Source organism: Staurois parvus, unplaced genomic scaffold (assembly GCF_062004578.1).
Source record: "Staurois parvus isolate SC_StPar_1 unplaced genomic scaffold, SC_StPar_1.0 ptg000254l, whole genome shotgun sequence".
In the NCBI taxonomy this organism is placed as follows: Eukaryota; Metazoa; Chordata; class Amphibia; order Anura; family Ranidae; genus Staurois; species Staurois parvus.
This window is the reverse complement of record NW_028318050.1, coordinates 1,012,947-1,032,636: the sequence shown is the minus strand read 5'-3', so window position 1 is coordinate 1,032,636 and position 19,690 is coordinate 1,012,947. Positions and strand designations below refer to the sequence as shown.

Genomic DNA, 19,690 nt, shown 5'->3' with positions numbered 1-19,690 from the left:
GAAATTCCTTCCAATAAAGGGAGCCCTCCTTCTCTTTGTTCATAGGTTCTCTCTATACAACATAGAAATACACTCACTGGCCACTTTATTGGGTCCACCTGTTCAATTGCTTGGCAATACAAATTGCTAATCAGCCAATCATATGGCAGCAACTCAATGCATTTAGCCATCTAGATGTGACGAAGACACCTTGCCAAAGTTCAAACTGAGCATCAGAATGGGGAATAAAAGGGATTTAAGTGATTTTGAAGGTGGCATAGTTGTTGGTATCAGACGGGATGGTCTGAGGATTTAAAAAACTACTGATCTACTGGAATTTTCAGGCCATGTCTAGGGTTTACAGAGAATGGTCTGAAAAAAAGAGAAAATATCCAGTGAGTGGCAGTTGTGTGGAGGAAAATACCTCGTTGAGGTCAGAGGAGAATGGGCAGACTGGTTGGAGATGATAGAAAGGCAACAGTAACTCATGTCAATATGGACCAAAATCTCTGAGGAATGTTTCCAACACCTTGTGGAATTTATGCCATGAAGAATGAAGGCCATTCTGAAGGCAAAGGAGGGTCCAACCCGGTACTAGAAAGGTGGACCTAATAAAGGGGCAGATGAATGTAAACTATTAAGTAGTACTTTGAATCACCTGTATGGGAATTTTCCTGAATACCTATAAATGGCAATTAATCCCTTCATGCCTAAGGGTAAAACAAATCTAAATGCCTAAGCACAATTTTGCAGCGTTGACATGTGTTAGTAAAACCGTCCATATCATCACAACTACTTTGTACATCCAGGTGGATTATACCATTTTTTTCAGGACAAATTGGGCTTTCAGCTGGTGGTAAATGGTAATGGATAGCTCCTGATTTTTTTTTATTATCAAAGAAAAACTGGGCCAAAATAGTAAAAAAAAATATATTTTTTTTTATCTAGCTGTCTGTTTCTTGTTACTACCATAACCTACCACCAAAGAACAACCCAAAATAAATTTCCCAGCTCTTGACGATCGCAGCGATACCATCTGATTGGCTATCACAGCGATCATGTGACCAGGAATTGGGAGTACCTGTTTTCGCTTGTTAGAGCAGGACCCGGTGCTCTCAGTGACACCACCGTCTTTGTGCTGGGAGTGCTCCGTGTGACTCGCTCCCAGCAGAAAGACATGTACGCAAATATGCGGCCCCATGGAAAAAAGCCCAGTTCTGTGAGGCCACATATTTGTGTTACATTTGCGTCAAGGGGTTAAAAAAGAGACAATATTATCCCAATAAATTCAACTCCAACTGTAACATCCTCATGTAACACCTCCCTTCAGAGTTGAAAAATAAACACCTTAATTCCAGCTGTATTCTGACAGTCACACAAATGGGTCCCTTTCTCTTTTTCACTGGCATTGGTAGGTCATCCTCACTGCTGGATAGAATGGTGCTCATGTTGTGACATCTGAATGGGGATCTATTATGCTGGGAATTCTATGGAGTGTTCCACTATGAGCCCAGGTGATGGGTTCTCAGGAATGTTGGGTGTCATTCAATCTGAAAGAGGAGCATTGGATGGGGACATAGACAGCAGAGCTGGATCTTGGAGAGGGTAAGTAGTGGAATGCTTAGAGGCGATAGGAGACACAGAAATGCAAAAAATATCCTGACCCCACAATCTGTTTTACACTAAAATGTTGATACTAAAGCTGGCCATATACAGGGGGGCAAAAAAGTATTTAGTCAGCCACCAATTGTGCAAGTTCTCCCACTTAAGATGAGAGAGGCCTGTAATTGGCATCATAGGGAGACCTCAACTATGAGAGACAAAATGAGAAAAAAAATCCAGACAATCACATTGGCTGATTTGGAAAGAATTTATTTGCAAATTATGGTGGAAAATAAGTATTTGGTGAATATGAAAAGTTCATGTCAATACTTTGTTATATATCCTTTGTTGGCAATGACAGAGGTCAGACGTTTCCTGGAAGTCTTCACAAGGTTGGCACACACTGTTGCTGGTATGTTGGCCCATCCTCCATGCAGATCTCCTCTAGAGCAGTGATGTTTTGGGGCTGTCGCTGGGCAACACGGACTTTCAACTCCCTCCAAAGGTTTTCTATGGGGTTGAGATCTGGAGACTGGCTAGGCCACTCCAGGACCTTGAAATGCTTCTTACGAAGCCACTCCTTCATTGCCCGGGCGGTATGTTTGGGATCATTGTCATGTTGGAAGACCCAGCCACGCTTCATCTTCAATGCCCTTGCTGATGGAAGGAGGTTTGTACTCAAAATCTCACGATACATGGCCCCATTCATTCTGTCCTATACATGGATCAGTCGTCCTGGTCCCTTTGCGGAGAAACAGCCCCAAAGCATGTTGTTGCCACCCCCATGCTTCACAGTAGGTATGGTGCTCTTTGGATGCAACTCAGCATTCTCTCTCCTCCAAACACAATGAGTTGTGTTTCTACCAAACAGTTCTATCTTGGTTTCATCTGACCATATGACATTCTCCCAATCCTCTTCTGGATCATCCAAATGCTCCCTAGCAAACTTCAGACGGGCCCGGACATGTACTGGCTTAAGCAGGGGGACACGTCTGGCACTGCAGGATCTGAGTCCCTGGCGGCATAGTGTGTTACTGATTGTAACCTTTGTTACGTTGGTCCCAGCACTCTGCAGGTCATTCACTAGGTCCCCCCGTGTGGTCCTGGGATTTTTGCTCACCATTCTTGTGATCATTTTGACCCCACGGGGTGAGATCTTGTGTGGAGCCCCAGATCGAGGGAGATTATCAGTGGTCTTGTATGTCTTCCAATTTCTAAATTATTGCTCCCACAGTTGATTTGTTCACACCAAGCTCCTTGCCTATTGCAGATTCAGTCTTCCCAGCCTGGTGCAGGTCTACAATTTTGTTTCTGATGTCCTTCGACAGCTCTTTGGTCTTCACCATAGTGGAGTTTGGAGTGTGACTGTTTGAGGTTGTGGACAGGTGTCTTTTATACTGATAACAAGTTCAAACAGGTGCCATAGATACAGGTAATGAGTGCAGGACAGAGAAGCCTCTTAAAGAAGAAGGTACAGGTCTGTGAGAGCCAGAAATCTTGCTTGTTTGCAGGTGACCAAATACTTATTTTCCACCATAATTTGCAAATAAATTCTTTCCAAATCAGCCAATGTGATTGTCTGGATTTGTTTTCTCATTTTGTCTCTCATAGTTGAGGTCTACCTATGATGCCAATTACAGGCCTCTCTCATCTTTGTAAGTGGGAGAACTTGCACCATTGGTGGCGGACTAAATACTTTTTTGCCCCACTGTATCTAGTGAATTTCATCCAGAACTGGCCAACGTTGAGTCAAGGGTAGCCATTTTGGCACTCCCTCCCCACATCCTTTAATCTGAAAATCATAAGGGCCGGTAGGAAAATTGTTAAACAGCCTCTGCATTCAATCACATGTATGATCCAATGAGATGTATCATTCAGTCATATCCAGTCCCTGCTAGAGTATTTTGAGAGCCTCAAATTCTGAGAAATTTCTCTTATCATTGGATTGAAAGACAGAAATCTAAATGTGTATGGCTTACAATGTATTTTCTTTACTGCCAGACAAATAATTCCCAGACATTGGAAGTCTACACATGTCACTTCAGTAGCAGAATGGGCAAACTTGATGAACTGATTGCAGGGAAAAAACTCATAGAATTGGATAGAGATCACATTGATAAGTCTTCAAACATCTGATCATCCTGGATTATTTATGAAGACTCAACAATTGTAAAGGATTTAATCTCTTCTCCCTTTCCGTATACTGTACAAACATTTGGACCATGTGAAAGTTGATCCCTATTGCCCTCCATTGCCATATTATTGTTCCTCTGATCACACTCATATTAAACAGATTCTCAAGCTAGATGTTCCCTATAAAAAAAACCCACAAAAACTCTGTCTTAATAATGGCGTTGTTTGTTCTATTTCCATTTGTTTTAGATTCTTTTGAAGAAAAAATAGTCAAGATCAGAAAAATCATACTCAGTAAGTAGTCTGTGTTTTCAGTTGTGATCAGTTCTTTACATTTCTTTGGACCTTATTGTGACTTTATTCTTTTACTTCACTTAGGTCCCCGCAACATATATATGGTAAGAATATTTATGGTAACCATGTGTAGAACAATTGAGTATAAAATGCCAGCCTTCTCCATATGTAATAGGAGATTCTTCACTCAAATCAGCTGCAAGACATTAACATAACGTTTATTAATGTTAACAGAACACATTTAGCAGTTATTGAGATGATCAAAGACCTGATAGATTTAGAGAAATATATGATGAGGCTGATTAGATCTCACTTTTACAGCCTCTGTTCCTTTCATGGGTTGTGTGTTTGGTCTGTTCTCCAATAATGAGTATCTAAAGCCCCCCACCACCTCTGATCGGTGCAGGTAACTGAAGATTGGGGATCAGGTGAAGACATGATATGGTCATGTATACAATACAATGGTAAAATGAATTTCAGACTAGCAATGGGTGACCGGGAACCAGAGGCAGCTCTTTAATTAAGCAAATTAGGTGGTTAAACAATATATCATATAGGCATGCGCTAAATATATATATATCACCAGATAAATAAGTGTCCATATTAAGTCTGGGAAAGTCCAAAAAAATCAATCAAAGAATCCTTAGTGAACTGTGAATAATCCACCACCAAATGAATTAAACTCACCAGAGCTAGATGCTGATCAAATTATAGACCAGCAACAGCGCTTGTGCTCTGGGAGCGATGGATACAACGATATCCAGATATTAGATGTAATAAATAATCAAATCCTGATGATCAATAATTGCAGTTGGCATAGAGAACAGCATATCACTACCAGCAGCAATACTCTGCAGCCAAAGATCTTAGAGTGTATCTCTCCATTCAAATCCTTCTCTCCATAATGAATGAGGTGCACTCAGGGACAAAAGAAAGAAACATAATGGTGCAATATGTTTTTTCAAATAAATATATATTTAATAAATACTCTAATAGACTCACAAGGAGGGTGTCCAGACAGACACCAGCTTTAAACAGCGATACACAGCAACTGAGCAGTGAGGATCCCCGCTCACCGTGGATCACCTCCGACACACAATGGGAACAGAACGTCCTGACATCAGCATCAAGTAGGCCATGCCCAACGCGTTTCATCACTACAACGTCATCAAGGGGCGGTACTCAGTCGGAGGTGATCCGCGGTGAGCGGGGATTCAGCGGGCATGGCACTTTTTCTACTTTTTTCAGAAAATTAGGCGGTTGCCTAGAGCCTCACACTCACAGGGGCCTCAGGACCTCCTAATTTGCTCACACATGTTCAGTGGAAATTTCTCATCTGTTTTCATGAATTTACAAATCAGCTGTTCAGATGCAAATTTTTGGAGCTGGCAGCCCAAACATCTTAAACAATAGCTGGTTGCTAAGGAATGGGAGGGGAAGCCCTGTCCGCTGCATCCTTAACAACCAATGACTCATCAGCTGACAGCGGGTTCCCAATTCAAATTCACAAAAGCATTTTATTAAAATAATAAAAAGCACACTTACATCTACAGTAGGTAACTGTACATCAGCAGGAAGTGTAGAGATCGGGATTTCACATCAGTGAGGCCGTACACACCGGTGGCGGCCTTTAACCCCAATGCCAACCTAGAGGGACCCCTCAGTGCATAGCCAGTTGTCAGCCACATGCAGCATCCAACACCACCGTACATAAATCAGAAGGGGTGATAATGTGTTTCTAGGGAGTATCCTTCTTTGTCAAACCTCAAACCTGTGTATGGTCTCACTGATGTGACATCCCCGTCCCCACACTTCATGCCGATGTACAGTTACCTAGCTGTAAGTGTGCTTTTTAACATTTAAAAAAAAAAACAAATGAGAATTTTAATTGGGATCCCGTGCTCCTGTCCTTTCTGTCTTTGAGCTTTGGTTGGATCAGCGCAGATCTTAAAAGGAAGCTTCAGGATCCCCTGGAATTCACACCACCTGGTTACCCCCTCAGCCTTCTTTGGACATTCTTCTGTTGCCAGGCAAAGATATTGGACATTAGAAACAGGGACCTGTTATGCACTGGGGTGGTTTGACTTTTCTTTTTTTTTTTTCTTTACAAGATGAGGGGGTCCTGATCTCCCTGTTGGATCTGTTATACATTCTAGAATATAGTGAAAGCAAGGATATCCCATGGTGGAGGAGAATATGAATGGTGCCGGAGAGATCTCACAATGGGAACTTCTAAGAGATGTAAGCAGTCAGGGGTGGACGGAGTCTTAGGGGTTTATCTATAAAAATTTGCAACGCAAACATCTCATCATCCCACAAAAGCAGGACCCTTTTTTCAACGGGAACATGGGGAACACAGTTCCGGCACCTTCAGCACTGAATGTATGTAATGGCAAGGGATGCTGGGTTGTTCTGGAGAGTTCATTGATACTGGCTGCTGGGGATCTATTTTTACTGGAGGGGATCTATTGTGCTGGGAAGGTCTGTTGTTGCTGGTGGGGATCTATTGTTGCTGAGGTGGGTCTTATGTTGCTGGGGGGTCTATTGTTGATGGAATGGATCTACTGTTACAGAAGGGTGTACTGTTGATGACTGCTGGACTGTCTATTGATGCTAGCTGATCCATTGTTGCTGTTTGGGGTCTATTGTTGCTATGGAGTATTTTGTTGTGTGGGGGAGGGGGTCTGTTGTTGCTGCGGGTAATCTATTGTTGCTGGGGGGTCTATTACTGCTGGGAAATCTATTGTTGCTGGGGGGGGGGTTGTTGCTGGGGGTCTATTGTTGCTGGCTATGGGGGATCTATTTTACTGCTTTTCTTGTTATCATTATCAAATTCCATACAAATTACTTAGCACCATTGTTTACATTGCAGTCACCAGGAGATGTCAATTGGCAGGAGTCAAGTGATGGGGTTCCAGAAATATAAACAATAGGTGCAGTGCAGTTCCACACTTGTAAACAGTCCATGAGCTGGTTTTTAGTTGTTTTTATTAAGGGGTTAACAGCTTGGATGGGGTCTAGGGGTATATGGGATGTCCAAGGAACTGCGACAATTGAGGACACATTTCTTAGCAACTATGTACATTTGGACTAGCAAAAAAAGAAAAAAAAAATAGCAACAGTCTCTGTTAAGGAATGCTATAGTCATTTTTGGTGTACCCTCTCAGACCCCAGATGAATCCTCCTCTCCAGTCAGCTGTAGTGAGGGTATCACTGAGGAAGGAGGTCCCAAGAGCTTGCAGTTAAGCAGTCCCGGATGAAGACTAGTTGGGTATTGCACCTGGCCACCCTCTCCTCTTATTCCCAGGGGGTGTAGGAGTACTCACACTGTCCTCGCCTGCTAGCATGGTGGGTTGGTGACTGCCTTCAGACCTTACGCTGGGCTGACTTCTTCCTTGCTAACAAGTTGTCCTCCTTGGGAGACTTTAAGACAGTAGAGATCCTCCCGTCTAACACCCTGCCTATAGGTAGGTTCCTCTCCCTGGAGACCCCTCCTCACTCCAGCCTTCCTCTCAGTCCATCTTTCACCTGACACTGCACACTTCTCCCTAGGATCTGTGATATTTGAGAGTTGCCCTGGTGTCACGGATCCCCCACACGCCACGCCCACAGCGACTTGCTAAGTGAGGCGCACACATGCGGCCTTGACTGGGAGTAAGAGGGAATAAAGGGGACTTAACTTTGAATATATAAAACCGTATATAAGATCAGCCGTGATACACCTTTCACAGCCCGCACTACCTTTGGCCACCACCAGGTGGAGACTCCACTCCAATCCAGCTGGTCAACCACACACTGACAGATACAAATCTTATATACAATCTGGTGCACTGATTAGAGTTGAGGACCAGCTTAGGAATTACAGTACACACCCTTCTAAGGTCCCTCCAGCTATTCTACAGCTTGAACCCTGGTGTTAATCACTCTTCCACTGTCCACGCACCCCCCGAACCAGACACACCACAAAAGGTAGCCTGCCACCACCCAACCGTTTATCCGCAGAACGGTCTGCTGGGACACCCCACACACAGATCTCCGTCTGGCCGATCTGTCACCTTTTATAGTCTGCACACAATCTGCCCACACACAGTGCAATTGCAAACAGATTGGCAATGAACTTGACCGAGCGTTTAAATGCACTAAAATACGATACAATCTAATCCAATCTAATCTCTCCGAAGATATGAGCCGTGCTTAAATACACAGTAGTCACTAATTAATTTTAAAATTTAATTTCCCGAAAGTGGGCAGTGCATAAAATATGTACAAAATATAAAAAGTTACAGAAATACAAAAAAATACAAGAAGACACACAAATGACTATTCACTATAAAATAAAAAGGGAATAAAAGACAGAAGTAAAACTTTACCAGGATTTACCCTGCAACTGGAGCAAGTCAGAGAATCCGCAATCCGTTGGTCAATTGAACCAGCTCTGAACGAAGAGCCAATATCCCCATGCCCGGGTACCCCATTTATGGGGATATGGACGTAGGCGGGACATTAGTCCTCAGCCAATTGACCATGGGGGCTGCTCCTGTACCCGCCCACTGGATGTTCTGGGTGCTACACTGCCCAAGTTCAATCGGACTAAGACCGGCTTGAAACACGAAGTCGGGGATTGGATTTCTGACACCAGCGCATCGGCCCAATCGTGACAGTACCAAACACCATTCGACTGTCCCAATCCAGCGCCACCTAGCCATTTTCTGCATTTTCCTGGCCTTCTACCTAAGCCACAAATATGGTTTTTACTGTATATGCCGATGTAGAATGCCCTACAAGAAGGAAGCATTACCATCTCTCTGCAACTAATATTTTAGCCTTTATGAGAGATTAAACATACCCCTTTGATGTATGTAGACACTTTTAGCTCCCCAGACAGATCAGGGACCCCCTGCTGTCATGAAGCCGAAATGTCTGGAGCCACTTTCTTTAAACCAGTTTCACCAGAAGGTGACAAAACCTTATTTAGCACTGTAGGTGTCACATCCAGGAAGCCGGGCTTTTCGGGTTCTAATTGATGAGCCTCTGTGTCTGAGTACCTCATTTTCCCCAATGACAAGGACTGAATACATCCTTAATGACAATGGAATGCCGCTAAGGTTACTATTACATATTGCCACTGATCATATCCTATCCACTCAAATCTTACACGTACGTTACATCTGGTCACCATGCCCAGCCTCCTGCCAGGGGATTAGCCAAGGGCCTTCAAACATGCAGATCTGGGCCTTCTCCCCTCCTCCTCCTCCTCCCCTGTTCCAGAAAGTTCTCTAGTTTCTGGAAGGTTGACAGATCTCCAGAAGCCCTGACCTGTAGAACCTCCCAGCCTGTCCTGAGGTGAACTCACTGCTTCACTCCCAGACTGACTCATCCCAGGCTGCTACGTGGCCTCTAAGGGACAAAAACAACACAATGCTGAGTTCTCCCTCATTTTATTCACCGTTTTGGTAAAATGTTCTTAGCTTACAGTGTTAGGCCATTTTCTCTATTGGTTGAATGTTCTTTAACTTTTATAGTTGAATGTTGAAATTGCCCGGGGTAGGGAAACAAATAGAAACTGACATTGTACACATATTACCCACTTGAAGACCGCGTACATATACAGTACGTATATGCAGGGCCGGTGCTAGACTATTTTGCGCCATAGGCAAGACCAGCTACTTGAGCCCCCCCCCCCAAAAAAAAAAAAATTAAAAACAGTAGAAAATATTAAATCAACAAAACATAAAACTGCTAAAAATAAATGCCATAAGATGACACCATCACCAATACAAAATCAATGTCAGGGAGGAACTGCATCTGTGGCTGTCAGTGGCAGGGTGACAGTTGCAGTGAGTAGAGGATGATGGATCCACACTCTGACAGATCCCAGGCTGGTATTCCCCAGGCAATGGGGGGAGGTAAAACATTGTGACAGCAGGCAGCCCAGCCCACACACAGAGAGAGAACACCTGAACTGAGTGATCCCACACAGTGACCGATCCGACACAACACACCACCACAAACACTGATACAGATCAGCAGGCCCAAAAGGCACTAGAAGAGCAGGCTGTGGGATCATGATGATGTCATTACTCACTGACACATTGCACATGTGATGGCCGACCGGGTCACACTCACACAGACACGAAACATCAGAGTCACACATTGCCTTCCTCCACAGGTGAAACTTCGCCTCTGCTGATGAATGGGAAGAGAAGGGCTGGAACTTCACAATGATCAGCAGCCACCAGCCAACTTGCAGTAAGGGACTGAGTCTGAGAGGAACACTGGAAGGGGTGGCAGCTCAGCTGCTACACTGGCCCCAGACACCCAGCATTTTCCTCTGTCCTTTCTTCCTCCCTTCTAATTCCCCTCCCCTCAGATCATTCATGACGTGGTGGCATCGCACAGAGTGTTAGGGGCCGACCGGCGGTAGCCTCTAGCGCCCCACAGACCGGGATTCCCCAGGGCACGGAATCTAAGCTCCGACCTGCTTGTTCACCAGAGCCCCTGATGGTGGAGATGGACTTGGAGCAGGCTGAAACCAGGTCGCGGCCCCTGGGTGCAACCGGCTGTGGTAGAGGCACTTGCCGGTGGTACGTAGCAGGTGAGAGCCTGATGTGAAGAGGTGGAGTGAGCGAAGTCAGACAGGCCAGGTCGATACGGTGGAGGCAGTACGGTACAAGCGGCAGGCAGATGGATAAACTGGTCACAGGCCAGGTTCAGCAACAGGAGGTCAACGTACAGGATAAGACAGGAGAATGGTCAGACAAGCCAGGGATCAGAGCAGTAGACAGTCAACGGATCAGGGTCAGGCAGGGTCGGCAACAAGGCAATCTCTCAGGAACACAGGATAACAGGAAAAGACCATATGGCAACGTGAGCCCTACAGGAGCTGGTTTAAATAGCGCGCCCCACGCCATCATTGGTGCCAGGCGCGTGCCCATGTGCGCGAGTGCGTATGCGTGGCCGCAATCGCCGCCACGGATGTCCAGGTCCTAAAGCCTGCATGTTTGTGTGCCAGTGTACTATGCGCAGACCCGTGCGCCGCGGCGAATTCCACGATTCCTGACATTGCCCCCCCTTACGGGCAGCCTCCGGATGCCCAACTGATCTCTCCTCCATGGATGACTATGAAAAAACTCTCGTATTAGTCTGGAAGCTAGAACATTTTGGGCTGGTTCCCACGAATTTTCCTCCGGGCCATAACCCTTCCATTTGATAAGATGCTGTATCTGGCCCCATCTTTTCCTGAAGTTAAGAATTGCTTCCACCTTGAATTCTTCCTCCCCCTGAATGTCTAAAGCTACCGGTGAACTGAACCTACGGTCCAGAAAGGGATCTGCGATGGCAGGTTTTAGTAGAGACACATGAAACACTGGGTGTATCTTAAAAGATTCGGGCAATGCTAATTCAAAGGTGACTTCATTAATCTGCCGTTTCACCAGAAATGGCCCCACAAACTTTGGTGCTAATTTTCTTGATGGGCATGCCAACTTCAAGTTGGTCGTTGCCAACCAAACCCGATCCCCAGGGCGCACGACCAATTCCCCTCTTCTTCTTTTGTCAAAAAATTTTTTGCTATCATCCTGGGCTCTAGCCATTGTTTCCTGTAACAATTTATTATTGGTCGTGAAGAAGTTTAGGGTCTCTTGGGCCGCTGGGACTGAGTTCTCCAGGACCAGATCCGGCAGGAAAGTGGGGTGGAACCCATAGTTGGCGAAAAACGGGGATTAATTGGTGGCAGAATGGTTCGCATTATTATAGGCAAACTCTGCCATCGGCAGAAGTGTCAGCTAGTCATCTTGCAGAAATGAAGTGTAGCATCTAAGATATTGTTCAAGCGTTTGATTGGTCCGCTCAGTCTGTCCGTTTGTTTGCGGGTGATACGCTGAAGAGAAAGACAGCTTGATTTCCAAACCCTCGCATAAAGCCTTCCAAAATTTGGACGTGAACTGAACTCCCCGATCCGAAACAATATTCTTTGGTACTCTGTGAAGTCTCACTATCTCCTTAATGAAAACCTGTGCCGTTTCGGCAGCAGATGGTGTATTCTTTAGTGGAAGGAAGTGGGCCATCTTATAGAGATGGTCCACTGCTACAAAAATTACAGTGTGATCCTGCGATGGTGGCAGTTCCACGATAAAATCTATGGAGATCATGCTCCAGGGCCGGTCAGGTATTGGCAAGGGTCACAGCAGGCCCCAAGCCTTGTCCCTGGTGGGCTTATTCCGATTGTAAATAGTGCAAGTTCTAACGTATGTTTCACAATCTTTGGCCATACTTGGCCACCAAAACGTGCGTCGTGCCAATTCTAGGGTCTTGTGTATTCCAAAGTGACCCGCCAATGGATGATCATGGCAAAAGCCCAAAACCAGGGTCTGAGCTTCCTTGGGTACCAGAATCTGTTCTCCCTTCCACAAGAGACCTTCCTTGCATTGTATTGAAATTCCGGGTAGGTCGGGAACCACGGTGGACGCAGCCTGTAGTTTAGACAAAAGCTCAGACTGAAGCAGTAAGAAACTACCTGCTGGCAAGATGGTGTCCGGTTTGGGTGTTTCTTTAGGGTCTTCAAACATCCGGGAGAGAGCATCCGGTTTCGTGTTTCTAGACCCAGGTCGATAGGTAATATGTAGGTTGAACCTAGAAAAGAATAATGCCCATCTGGCCTGACGCGGTCTGAGACGTTTAGCTGTCCTCAGGTACTCTAAATTTTTATGGTCTTTGTAGACCAAAATGGGGTGTAGGGCTCCCTCCAATAGATGCTTCCACTCTTTTAATGCTGTCTTAATTGCTAACAATTCCGATCCTCAATGTCATAATTCCTTTCCGAAGGGGAGAGCTTCCTAGAAAAGAAAGCTACCGGGTGCATAAGCTCCTTTGCACCTACCCTTTGCGACAATACTGCTCCTACAGCAATTTCTGATGCGTCCACCTCTAATATATATGGTAATGATGCATCAAGGTGGCCTAAGATGGGAGCTGCCGTGAACAGTTTCTTCAAAGACTCAAAGGCGGCCTGTGCTGCTGGAGTCCACTGAAAACGTACCCCCATCTTTGTGAGTTGGGTGATGGGGGATACCAAGCCTGAGAAATTTTTTATAAACTTCCTATAGAAATTGGCAAAACCGATAAATCTCTGAACCCCCTATTTATCTGTGGGGGCCGGCCACTCTAGAATTGCAGCGATTTTCTGGGGATCCATAGCGATTCCAGTGGTGCAAATAATTAGACCCAAAAACGAGATACTGCGCTGCTCGAAACTGCACTTTTCAGCTTTGGCATAGAGCCTGTGCTGGCGAAGTCGCTCAAGCACACTCCTGACATGCCCTCGATGTGCCCCCAGAGACGAGGAAAAGATCAGAATATCGTCTAGATATACAATCACAAACATGTCCAAAAAGTCTCTAAAAATATAATTCACGAAATGCTGGAAAGTGGCCGGTGCATTACATAACCCAAATGGCATAACCAAGCATTCAAAGTGCCCGAACCGAGTGCGAAAAGCGGTTTTCCACTCGCCCCCTTCACGTATACGGACCAGATTGTAAGCGCCCCTGAGATCAAGTTTCGTAAAAATAGAAGCTGTCTTTAATCTTTGGAATAACTCAGGGACTAAGGGAAGGGGGTAGCGATTCTTAACTGTGATCTTATCTAAGTCCCTATAGTCGACACATGGCCTCAGGGACTGGTCCTTTTTTTCAACAAAAAAAATTCCTGCCCCGGCCGGTGATGTGGAAGGGCGAATAAAGCTCTTCCGAAGGCTTTCATCAATATATTCCTTCAATGCCCCCAACTCTCGCTTGGACAGGGGAAAGATTCGGCCAAAGGGTATTTCTGATCCTGGGAGAAGGTCAATGGGACAGTCGTAAGCCCGATGCGGGGGGAGAATATCTGCTCCCCGTGGGCTAAAGTCGTTAGGAAAATGATGGCACAGAAGGCACAATTTGGGCTAATTCGGTATCGGTGCTCACACATAACAAGGTTGGTGTGTCTAGTGGTAACCTGGGTAAACAATGCTCCTAACAATAAGGTGAGTGAAACTGGATTAACCCAGCTTTCCAGGTAATTTGGGGGTCGTGAGCTCGTAGCCAGGGAAGCCCCAAAATGACTGGGAATAGAGGAGACGCAATGGCGTCCAAACAAAGAAGTTCTTGATGATGACCTGCCACTGTGGTGTGTATAGGAGGGGTCTCCCGATCTACTGTCCCCGATTTTATTCAAGACCCATCGGACAAGAAAATGTTCAGGCCATGCTCCTTGGTGAGTAATGGAATCTGCTGTTGGGCTTCAAAGCTAAGGTCAATGAAACAGCTACACGCCCTGGAATCAATAATAGCTGTCACTTGTACGATTCTTCCGGGGAGCTGAAAAGAAACAGGCACGGCTAAGTGAGTGAGGTTACCTGTGCAAGCAGGAGACATCGCAGAAATAAAGGAAGAGCACTTACGGAACTTCTCTGGACAGGAGAGCACAATGTGACCCGCTGCTCCGCAGTAGAGGCACAGATTGTTCGACCAACGTCTCTGGCGTTCCTCAGTTGAAAGGGAAGGCCACATCAGACCGAGCTGCATGGGCTCAGTCCCATCTGACGGTTCCGGATTCTGATTGCCGACTGTGGCCTTTGGCAGGACTGGTACCTTTGGCAGCATCCAGGTGGGTCTTGGCGCCAGGCTGGACCTTTCCTGTCTCCGTTCCCGCAACCTACGGTCAATCTGGATGGCCAGGTCTATCAGGTTTTCCAAGGAGTCAGGTACTCCTACTCTTGCCAACTCATCTTTAAGAGGGTCAGACAACCCTAAACAGAATTGATGACGCAGGGCCGCGTCATTCCACTGAGTGTCTCTGCTCCAACGCCTAAATAGTCCATAGTCCTCCGCAGCCCGGTGTCCCTGCTGCAAGGTATAGAGGGCTGCCTCAGCCGAGGCAGCTCGATGCGGATCATCGTAAAGTTGCGCCATTGCTTTGAAAAAGGCAGCAACAGAGTTCAGGTTTGGGTGGCGAGTTTCCAGCAGACGGTGAGCCCATCCCTGGGGTTCACCCTGCAACAAGGATATAATGAACCCTACCTTCACAGATTCAGATGAAAAAGTCGGAGGTTGTAAATCAAAATATAGCTGGCAGGAGTTCTGGAAGGCCCTGAACTTCCCTCGATCCCCATTGAAACGTTCGGACGTTGGCACTCGAGGTTCTGGCTGGGGAAAGGTGAACACTGCTCCAGCGGAAGGTTCTGCGGGGCCCCTGGCAGGAGGCGAACTAACTGTGTCTGATGCTATGATAGCAGGTGCAGCTAGGGTCTGAACACGTCCTTCCAAATGCCTATATCCTTCCTCTAGCATTTTAACGGCTTGAGTGAGTGCCGCCAGGTGTTGACACATCTCTTCCCAAGGAGAGGGCCCTCCTCCAGACTCAGTCATGGCCGTATGGTTCTGTTAGGGACCGACCGGCGGTAGCCTCTAGCGCCCCACAGACCGTGATTCCCCAGGGCGTGGAATCTAAGCTCCGACCTGTTTGTTCACCAGAGCCCCTGATGGTGGGGATTGACTTGGAGCAGGCTGAAACCAGGTCACGGCCCCTCTGTGCAGCCAGCTGTGGTAGAGACACTTTCCGGTGGTACGTAGCAGGTGAGAGCCTGATGTGAAGAGGTGGAGTGAGCGAAGTCAGACAGGCCAGGTCAGTACGGTGGAGGCAGAACTGTACAAGCGGCAGGCAGAAGGATAAACGGGTCACAGGCCAGGTTCAGCAACAGGAGGTCAACGTACAGGATAAGACAGGAGACTGGTCAGACAAGCCAGGGATCAGAGCAGGAGACAGTCAACGGATCAGGGTCAGGCAGGGTCGGCAACAAGGCAATCTCTCAGGAACACAGGATAACAGGAAAAGACCACACGGCAATGTGAGCCCTACAGGAGCTGGTTTAAATAGCCAGGCGCGCGCCCGTGTGCACGAGTGCGCATGCGCGGCCGCAATCGCCGCCACGGACGCCCAGGTCCTAAAGCCTGCATGTTCGTGTGCTGGTGTACTCTGCGCATGCGCAGACCCGCGCGCCGCGGTGTATTCCGCGATTCCTGACACGTGCTGCGCCCAGGCGCCCCTAAGAGGCAGTGCACCCTAGGGGGCCACCCAGTTTGCCTGGAAGCACCGGCCCTGTGTATACATATATAAACATTGCAGTTGTCAAGTGGTTTACCCGAGTTATGGCTGAAGAAATGAGCCATAACCCTGTTACTGTTTTTTTTTTTTTCATCGGCCGGATTTCACATGAAAGTGGTCCTAGTGGGTCTTGAGCTGCTGGATCACTTTCCATAGTGGTGGAAGAGGGTGCCCCCCCCCCCACCTCCAGCAGCTCGCTGGTGTTTCTCAGGCTTACTGTTAATGCCGGCCGTCCCGAGTAATGATCTGATGGTGCAACCTCCTCAAGATGGCGGCGATTAAATATTCTATGGTCTTTGATCGCCTCTGTCATGATGGTGGACCAGAACGACATCATGACAATAAATCCAGTTGGCGGTGGAAGTAAAGAAATGTTTTTCTTTTTTAAAGCAACAGTTAAAAAAAATTTTTGTTTAAACCTGCTTTTAGAGGTTTGGAGTCTTTTTGACCTCAGATCTCTTCTTCATGAGGACCTGTCATGTATATTTCTATTACAAGGGATGTTTACATTTCTTGTATTAGGGATAAAAGTGATTAAAAAAAAAAAAAAAAATGAAAGGGACAGTAAAAAAAAAAAAAATTAAAGTGCCCCCATCCCACTCATCCCACCGTGCTCACATGCAGAAGTGAACCCAGACATCAATTGCGTACACATATGTAAATGGTGTTTGCGGCGCACATGTGAGGTATCACCGCGATCCTTAGAGGAGAGCAATAAATCCAGCGCTAGACCTTCTCTGTAACTCTAAACTGGTATCCTGTAAAAATGATTAAAGCATCGCCTATGGAGATTTTTAAGTTCCGTAGTTTGTCGCCTTTCCACAATTGTAAAGCCTGATATATTAGGTATCTATTTTCTTGCCGTAACATCCTCTTTTATATTTTACAAAAAAACTGGGGTGTACATTGAGTTTTGTTTATTTTAATTCACTAAAGTGTATTTTTTTTTTAAAAACGCGTTTTAAAAAGAGCAGCGCAAACACCATATGACAATAAAAAAAAATGCAACGATCGCCATTTCATTCTCTGGGGTGTTTGCTAAAAAATACTGTATCTAATATTTGGGGATTACAAGTAATTTTCTAGCAAAAAAATGGCAATTTAGACTTGTAAACAAAACGTCCCGGAAAATGTTTGGTCTTCAAGCGATATAAACATTCCGGGTGTTATTCGTTACTTTTGTGTGAATGATGAAACATCTGCAAAGCAGGTTTATTTTAACCACTTCCCACCTGGCCACCACACATAAACAGACAGGTGGGATCTTCGTTGTTCTGCGTGGATGTTCCTGAACTTCCCTCAAAACGTGGCCACGCAGCTGCGTGCTCTCGGTGTGCCTGTGTCCCCTGGACATAACGCAATGCTGCTCGTCAGGACAGCTCTCTGATTGGCCCTTCTGATCACATGATTGCTGTGTCCAATCACAGCCTTCATGTGATGTCAACACAGCTGCCATTCAGTTGATTGGCTCTGCCTCTCCTCACACAGAGCCCGCTAGTAAGGAGAAGCAGAGCCGATCTGTGAAAACTGTGAGTTACACACAAACTGATCACCCCATAGTGTCCCCCACACAGCTGTCAATGCACCAGTGATCCACATCTGTCACACAGTACCAGTGATCCACATCTGTCACACAGCACCAGTGATCCACATCTGTCACACAGCACCAGTGATCCACATCTGTCACACAGTACCAGTGATCCACATCTGTCACACAGTACCAGTGATCCACATCTGTCACACAGCACCAGTGATCCACATCTGTCACAGTACCAGTGATCCACATCTGTCACACAGTACCAGTGATCCACATCTGTCACACAGCACCAGTGATCCACATCTGTCACACAGCACCAGTGATCCACATCTGTCACAGTACCAGTGATCCACATCTGTCACACAGCACCAGTGATCCACATCTGTCACACAGTACCAGTGATCCACATCTGTCACACAGCACCAGTGATTCGCACCTGTCACACAGTACCAGTGATCCACACCTGTCACACAGCACCAGTGATCCACATCTGTCACAGTACCAGTGATCCACATCTGTCACACAGTACCAGTGATCCACACCTGTCACACAGCACCATTGATCCACATCTGTCACAGTACCAGTGATCCACATCTGTCACAGTACCAGTGATCCACATCTGTCACGGTGTAAAATTCCACGTCTGTCACAGTGTACCAGTGGTCATCCACTTCTGTACCAGTGAGCAACTACCTACCAGTGTCAAATCCACATCTGTACCAGTGAACATCAAAATGTCTAAAAAATGATACACCAGCGAGGAGGCTTTCCAGATACTGAGTATGACGGACAAGAGTAGCGGGGAACTCTGTCTGTGAGACTCAGATTCTGAGTATGAGCCAGTTGAAAACAGTGGGTCAGGAACAGATTCTGAGGAGGAGAGAGTCCAAACAAAGAGGTTCCGGAGATCTGAAGAAGAGAGTCCACACAAAGAGGTTCCAGAGATCTGAGGAGGAGCGGGCATCTATCAGTAGCACAGTGGCAAGTACAAGCAGCACAGAAAAGAAGTAGGCATCCACCAGTAGCACTACAAATCCTGGTGCCATGGTAAGTACAAGCAGGGCCACATTCCCGATGATAGGCCAGGCACTAGTAGCAGCGTTTCCCATCCACAACGAGGTACGGCTTATACTAGCCTCCCGGATGTACTTTTATATTCCATGTGGCTGCCTGCTAATTCAGCAGAACCTACAATTACCCCTTTTACAGCACAGAAAATGATACCACAGTTTGTTTTTTTCATTTATTTTGTACTAATGATTTGCTAAATTACATTGTGGAGCAGTGTCACCTGTATGCCAGCCAATATATAGCCACAAATCCCAATTCATCATATGCCCGCCCATTTGTGTGGAAACCCCTCATCGTGGAGAAATTTAACATTTTTCTTGGGCTTACTCTGAACATGGGACTGACAAAAAAAATGAAGTCCTTGCCTACTGGTCTACCCAACCTATACATCATATTCCAGTCTATTCATCTTGTATGCCCAGAACACGCTATGAGATGATAATGAGGTTTTTGCCCTCCTCCAAATCATCCAGATTACGATAAGCTATTCAAGATTCGGCCACTAATCAATTTTTTTTGCTGTACCTTCAAGGAAATGTTTACCCCCGACAAAAGTATTTGTGTGGATGAATCCCTAGTCCACTTTACTGGAAGGCTTGGCATCAAACCGTACATCTCCAGTAAATGGGCCAAATATGGAGTAAAATTCTACAAGGCATGTGACAGGGCCACGGAATATACCTACAACTTCAAGATTTATGAGGGAAAGGACAGCCAGCTAGACCCCCCCTGGATGCCCTACCTATATGGGGACAAGTGGTAAAATTGTTTGGCAGCTTATAGAACCGCTGTTCGAGAAGGGTTACCATTTGTATGTAGATAATTTCTACACAAGTCTCCCATTATTCCACTATCTCTATTTGAAGAAAATTGTGGCCTGTGGGACAGCATGGGCCAACCACAAGGGCTTCCCACAACGACTGGTCACTACAA

At 46.1% G+C, this 19,690-nt stretch overlaps 1 protein-coding gene across 1 annotated transcript in view; it reads left to right on the top strand.

The window, feature by feature from the left end:
- LOC149459567 (uncharacterized) overlaps positions 1-19,690 on the top strand; it is a 172,752-nt gene that overhangs the window by 148,440 nt on the left and 4,622 nt on the right. The window contains exons 11-12 of the mRNA XM_089680930.1: positions 3,964-4,008; positions 4,093-4,112. Coding sequence (XP_089537056.1) covers positions 3,964-4,008; positions 4,093-4,112 — 65 coding nt within the window. The remainder of the gene's footprint in view (positions 1-3,963; positions 4,009-4,092; positions 4,113-19,690) is intronic.